The sequence below is a fragment of the Scomber japonicus genome, chromosome 8 (genome assembly GCF_027409825.1).
Source record: "Scomber japonicus isolate fScoJap1 chromosome 8, fScoJap1.pri, whole genome shotgun sequence".
Lineage (NCBI taxonomy): Eukaryota > Metazoa > Chordata > Actinopteri > Scombriformes > Scombridae > Scomber > Scomber japonicus.
Window position 1 is genome coordinate 20,040,477 of NC_070585.1, and position 7,196 is coordinate 20,047,672.

Below are 7,196 nucleotides of genomic sequence, written 5' to 3' on the forward strand. Positions count from 1 at the left end.
ATTGACAGGAGCAGGACTGAGCAACCAGTTTATTGTTGTGAACAATGTTTTTTGTAGGATGATTGTTACTTAAACATATTAAAGGTTCAATATGTAACATTACAAAGCTATTCACATGTATTTAGTGTTTTTTATTCACAATGAGTGAATGGGTATTAGCATAGCTTAAAAATGACATTAACCAACTTTGTGAGTTGGAAACCAACTGACAAAGAAAACCAACTGAGCTGCTCATCTCCTCCTTCTGTTGGGGGTAGGGCTAGTTTATTGGTGGGGGTTAGGGATAAAAAACAGGGCTGCTGGCCCTGAAGCTGCGTCTATCGGGTGTGGTACCAGCAGAGGCAGAGACATCTGATTTAGTATGAATAACTTGCAAAAAATTCAAACTTACAGGTTGATGATTTAATATATTTTTAAAAAATCACCAAATTTTCTAATAATTTTAGAGCCCCTATCAGTCACAGGCCCTTAGAGTCGTCCTAACTCACAGAAACATTAGTAAGCAACCCTTTTATCATCACTACATCAAGTGTATTCCCATGATGATGGGTGGACCCGGTGAGATAAACTACTTTCTCCAGTAAGGTTTGTTGATAGGGATCTGCGTGTTTTTACTGCACTCATTATACAGTTTGATAAAGAATGGTAACATTTAACAAAGGCATAATAGGTGTGTGTTTGTATGTGTGTTAAATGATCCCAATAACAGCACCTTCACGTGAGCGTTGAGCTCACTAAATGAAAAGTGGCTGTTACCCTGCAGACAGTTTTAAGGCGGCTCTTCTGCACACTCAGCAATGTGACTTCCCATTTCAGCCGTAGTGAGTTGTGTCCACACACGCTGCACTCGCTGTTGGCTGTGTGTGCAGCTGCCATGGACGCCTACACGACTTCAACCTTCCCAGAAAACAACTCAAAGACCGTGCCTAATGCAACCCATGCCGACTGACCCACAGCGAAACCGATAAAGAAGAAGATACTGAACTTCTGCTTACAAGTGAAACTTTTGAAAACACGACTTTTGTGTATTGCCGCGGTATCAAGATCAGCCTGCCAGCAGCATTTTCCCGAAGATCCAATTTTGGGTAAGTGCAGTCGAGATATAGGCTACGATGCTTGAATTTGTGTGACTGAGAAAATGTCTTGTTGTTCAGTGCATAACTAATTGTATGTAGAAGAATCTCATGTTGACCAGAAAAACTACAGAAATGAATGGAGAAAAGTTCATTTTTATTAAAACTTTTAGACTGTCTGTCACCGTGGTGGGAAGTAATTAGTTTGTTTTTTATGTCTGTTTCAGAGGGAAAGTTAGACGTCTGCCTACTTTAAACCCAATTTCTTCGAGAACAATTAGTTAATTTGTATTTTTTCAACTAGAATAAGTTTGTAATGAAACATGATATAAATCACCCAAAAAGTAACCCCACCTCCAACAGCTACATTAAAATGTTGCTTACATGCCAATGCTTTAAAAATAGTATTCCTGTAATAAATAGGCTATATTTAATATTAATATAATGTTGAGCTGCTTTGTGCCTTGTCTGAAATATAAGGCATCAAAACAGAATGTAAAAGAAACACAAGGCAGTATAAAACGATTTGTAAATGAAAATAGAAAATGACAGATAAAACAGAAGAGTAAAAATAACAATACATTGTAAGATAATAACCAAAATCCTCAAATTTGACTGAAAAAAGACAGCATCAAACAGAAAAGTCTTCCCTCTGGCTTTTAAAATTATATTTTTGCTCTTCAGTAAATGTTGAACATGATAATGTAAATTCATCTTACAGTAGGGCTGCGTAAAAAGGTACAGTATATAGAATGTGTGCAAGATGGACATGGAGAAAATTGAATATAATATTCATAAGTATGTTTTGATTAGTGTATAATCAGCTAAAAATAAGAATTGTTGTGTTTTCGTTACCTTAGATTAGGCCGTTTATATCTACATTGGGAGCAGGTCCTCTTCCATGTAGTCTGTCATGTTGCACCTCCATGTTTCTACAGTAGCCCAGAATGGACAAACCGAACACTGGCTCTAGAGCAGGCCGCTCACACTTTTTGCTAGTTTTGCAGCCAATGATTCTCTTACATGTTTGGGAGGGTAGGGTTTGGGGTATATTCTATTAATCTGTAGTTTTTCTCACTTAATCATTTGTCCTAAAAAATGTCCAAAAATTTTCCATCAAAATGATTTATCATAATTTCTTGGAAGGGAAAGTAACATCTAAAGATGAAAATGGTCTATATTTTTGCTTGAAAAATCATTTAAACAATCTATTGATTGATAAAATATGTGGAGTCTGCATATCTCAGAACTTCCTCTTTATTTAAAGGTTGTCATTTCCTGGAATGGAAGCGCATCATTGAGAGGAGACGTCATCATGGAAGTGGTCATCAGCAGCAGCCCCAGCAAACACAACCAGTCAGCCTTGTTCACTGCCGTATTCAATTCCAGCTGTTACTTTGAGGAGGAGTTTAAATACATCCTGCTCCCTGTATCCTACAGTCTGGTGTTTGTGGTGGGCTTCGTGCTGAATGCTATGGCTTTATGGATGTTCATGAAGATGCGTCCATGGAACCCCAGCACGGTGTACATGTTCCACCTTGCCCTGTCAGACTTCCTGTATGTTCTCTCCCTGCCTACCCTCATTTATTACTATGCCAATCGCAGCCATTGGCCCTTTGGTGTAGCTGCCTGCAAAATAGTGCGCTTCCTGTTCTACGCAAACCTCTACTGCAGTATCCTCCTCCTCACCTGCATCAGTGTGCACCGTTACCTTGGAATCTGCCACCCCATTAAGGCTCTGACCCTGGTGAAGTCCCGCCATGCCCACATGGTGTGCGGCCTGGTGTGGGCCGTGGTGACCGTGTGTCTGGTGCCGAACCTCATCTTCGTCACCATATCCACGAGGGACAACATCACCTTGTGCCACGACACAACCAGTCAGAATGCTTTTAGGAGGTATGTGGACTACAGCTCTGTTGTCATGGTGCTGCTATTTGGCATCCCTTTCCTGGTCATCATGGTGTGTTACTGCCTGATGGCGCGGGCCTTGTGCCAGAAAAGACCGGTCTCTACCAGCAGGCAAGGCGCCGCCTCACGTAAGAAGTCCATCAAGCTCATCATAGTGGTGTTGGTGGTGTTTGCTGTGAGCTTCGTCCCATTTCACATCACACGGACCATCTACTACATCACCCGCGTTCTGAATCAGCCTTGTTATTTACTCAACATTGTCAACTTTACTTACAAAATCACCAGGCCGCTGGCGAGCATTAACAGCTGCATTGACCCGATTTTGTATTTCCTGGCTGGAGATCACTACCGCTCCAAAATGATCTCTGTTCTGACAAGAAAAAGACAGACGACAAGCAGCCAAACACTTGACGAGGCACAAATACAACCGAACAACAACACTGGCATTGCTCTGGTCTATAAAAACACGAAAGCCAAAGAAAAGGATGAGAGATGAACTGTTATATTTTATCTTTTCAGGAATCTAAAGCATTAAACATGTATTTAAGAGTGCTGCATTTCTTGCACTTCTTCTTCTTTCTTGCACTAACATTACCATCACCTGGGTGATTTTCACTTTTTTGAGAGATTTGGAAGATTTTATTGTAAAATCTACGGAAAGTATGTTTTCATTCGATGACATTTGTGTTAACAGATGTAAAGAGAAGTGTTTTAATTCTCCTCATTTCCTTGCATTTGCCATGTTTGTAAGACAAAAAGTGTTGTTGTTTTTTAAATCAGGGAGTTTGTACCCTTTCCTCAGCATACAACCTCTTAACAAAAAGGGATTCTTTAACAAAATGGTAATACACAGTATATAAAGTATATGTACTGAAGTAACTGTAAGCAAAGCCTTTTTATTGAGAAAATGGTGCTTATGCAGAAGAAAAGCTTTATATTATGTAAGTAGTGACTTGGCACAAGTGATTACAGGTGCCATAAAATCATAGATGATTCAGTTAGTGAATTATTATCATCTGATCAAGGAGAGGTAAATGGAATATGGCAAACGGTAGTATAAACATTTATCTTGATATCTGACCAGGAATAACATATATTTTGGATATTTTCTTAGAAATTAGACAGTTATGATGTAATCCTTCCTGTTGTATCAACAATGACATTGAGTTACCCAGAAACTGCGGCTCCGACCAGTGCAGCCCAGCTGTTTTTGTCCTTCAGTATTCACAGCTGTCTTTTGCTCAGCCATGAAGAAAAGCAGAGGGGCTGATCTGGACGAGATGGAGCTTTTCAAACCACCCACGCCTCATTAGAGGGATAAGGGATTTTCCTTTTTTGCTTTTACCTTTGGCGTTGATACATGGAATTAAAAAAGTATTTTTTTAGTGATCTAGGTTCAACCCCTTGATAGCTAGTATTGGAAAGTTTTACTACAAGCTACAAAGTTGTTATTTTAACATTGCTGTATGAATCCATACTGGAGCAAATGTATTCATGCTACACATTGTCACTCATGATATTAATGAGCACCATCTTTGAGGACGTTTTTGTAATTACAGGTTAATATGTATCATAAAATGTTACTGCATGAGTAATGTTATGATTAGAATGTGGCTAACTATTACTACAGTAACTGTGTTACTGTATGTCACATAACATGAAGTGATTGTACAATATAGCAAGTCATTTCTTACGCACTTACAACTTCCCTGACCTTAAATGGTCTTTCATACAGTGCAGTTGATGTTTAGGGGAAGTGAAGGTATGTGACGAAAACAGCAAAAAGTATTTTTCGTTGAAATCTACCCTCAGTCATGGGTCACTTCGGGTCACATGTTTTTATGTGACTGCAAGAAAATGATGCATTGTCCTTTTTGGGATAGTGAGTGAAAACATTAACACTGTAACAATGATAAAACCATTACACAATGATTCAAAATTCCTCATAAATGTCTGATCCACACCTTGAATGTTGATTCTCTTCTAATGTTAAATTTCCCCAAACTGCAAGTCACAGTAAAATCACACATCATTTTCACAACTAATGATAGCATCTAATGTACATTCTGTCTCTGTAGAGTAGGTTAGAGCTGGTTCTACTCAGCTACTCAGTGCTTTCATTTAGTTTTAATTAATTTTCTGTCAATCAACTAATTGATACATTGCTTAATCATTGCAGCTCAACTTGCATTGATAGAACTATTCAAACCTAAGATCTAATTTTATATCTATATTTTTATATCATAAATAGATTTGATGCCTAATTCGTGTTTGGTATCTTCTATATTTCAGCGTTTTGACAAAAACTAAAATAATGCTCTGTGGTTCTGAACAAAGTTTGTCCATACGATATGAATAGTGTTGTGGAATTTCTGTAATAAAAACACAAAGAGCGAGTTGTCTGTTGGACTTTAATTGACACACATGCAGGACTCTTAAGTCTGGATTAGACAGAGAGACCAAGAGTGAAGTCAAACTGATACTTACAGTCACAGCCACACCTGATACAGAAAGTTGCAGAATGAAGATCATGAGACTACACAAACTTAAAGGTACAGTGTGTAGAATATAGTGGCATCAATGAGAAAAGACTTTGTAAAAATGTAATGTATTATTTATAATTATGTTTTAATTAGTGTATAATCACCTGAAAATAAGATTTATTGTGTTATCTCAGAATTAGCACGTAGATCTACTTAAAGAACGGGTTGTCTTTCATGGAGGCTGCCATGCTGCACCACCATGTTTCTATGGTGGTTTTATGTGTAGCCTATGTGTTTTGCACACATTTTATTTTGTGAGAGGTTTATTGAAACAAAAACCAGATAAATGGAGAAGTAGTACAGAAAATGGAGAAGTAGTACAGAAAACACAAACAAGATGAACGAAACAGACGGAAGTGACGGCATACAATGAGAATAAATGCCACAGACTACTGAGAGTTCTGAAAAAGGACTTAAAATATTTCTTTTTAGCAGAACCTTTGACTTTCTTTGGTTATCTTGCTGGTTACTGCTTTCATATGCTCTTATTCTTATTATGTTTAATATTCATGTTTTTACCTTGTAGCACTTTGAGATTTGCTTCAAATGTAAAGTGCGTTACAAATAAAATATATTATTATTATGATTATATTTGGTTCAAAACCTGAAAGTGTACAATGTTTATTTGTATTAGCCTTAGTTCGAGTCTCAGATAGGCTTTTTTTTTTTTTTTTAGCACACAGTAGCTTCAGATTGTGTCTCAGAGCTGCTGGTAATGTTAGCGTTAGCAAGTTTCAGAAAAGACAACAGAGGTGAAGTTATGCTATTAACCCAAAGATTCTTTTATTTTCTGTGGCACTAAGACAACACATGGACTGATAACTAAGATATTTAGGACTGGCAGTGTGCTAAAGACAATAGGTTAAAGTAATGACTTCGTGTGAAAGATAAACTGAGGAAAAGACTGCTCAACACAATAACTTCTGTGAATATTTTTCACAGTGATCCATAATTTCTTTGTACGCTGCTATTTTTGTCATTTAGAAGCACGTACTTATTGGGGGAAAAATGTATCATTTACTTAAACACAAGTAACATTTTCCCTGTGTCTATGCTGACAATATGTCATTTCTACCAACATTTTAATTTTACATTTATCAGTCAAAAGTAGAATATTTCTGTTGTTTATTTTGGTAATGTTATGTTTATCCAGGCGATCCAAGGCTTTCAGCATCTTAGGATGTATCATAATGTACTTGAGGAGTGTGTGACTGTGTCATGTAGCACTTATTTTCTTGCTGTTGCTGTTGTTTCTCCAGCTATGCCCATGTCTGAAATGATTATCTATGTTTTGGGTTGACAGCTGGTCTTCTGTTTATCACTTATCAGGGTCTCTTCCTTGAGTTCTGACTCCGCATCCATCTGCTGGGAGCAGGAAATTAGAGGTCAGAACAAACATTCCTCCACTTTCTCACGCAGATATTATAAAAGTAAAATACGTTTAATACAGATGCACATAATTATAAAACAGCATGACATAAAAGATTTCCATTGCAAAGTGGCTTGTATTTTGGTTGAACAGCTCAATGAAACCCATGAACAAAATAATTCAGCATATTCACCTAGAAATTCATTTAACTTGTGGATAAGTGGATCCAGACCATCAGTGCTGCTAGTCATTCTGTAATAGTTGTTTTACTTTTTATAACATTATGACAGGATGCATCTCATG

At 37.5% G+C, this 7,196-nt stretch overlaps 1 protein-coding gene across 1 annotated transcript; it reads left to right on the plus strand.

Moving 5' to 3' along the window:
- The first annotated feature begins 875 nt into the window (after positions 1–875).
- Positions 876–5,562, plus strand: p2ry4 (pyrimidinergic receptor P2Y4). The gene is made up of 2 exons (XM_053324262.1): positions 876–1,085; positions 2,341–5,562. The coding sequence occupies exon 2, from the start codon at positions 2,389–2,391 to the stop codon at positions 3,475–3,477; it is 1,089 nt and encodes a 362-aa protein (XP_053180237.1). The 5' UTR covers positions 876–1,085; positions 2,341–2,388; the 3' UTR covers positions 3,478–5,562.
- Positions 5,563–7,196: the final 1,634 nt, after the last annotated feature.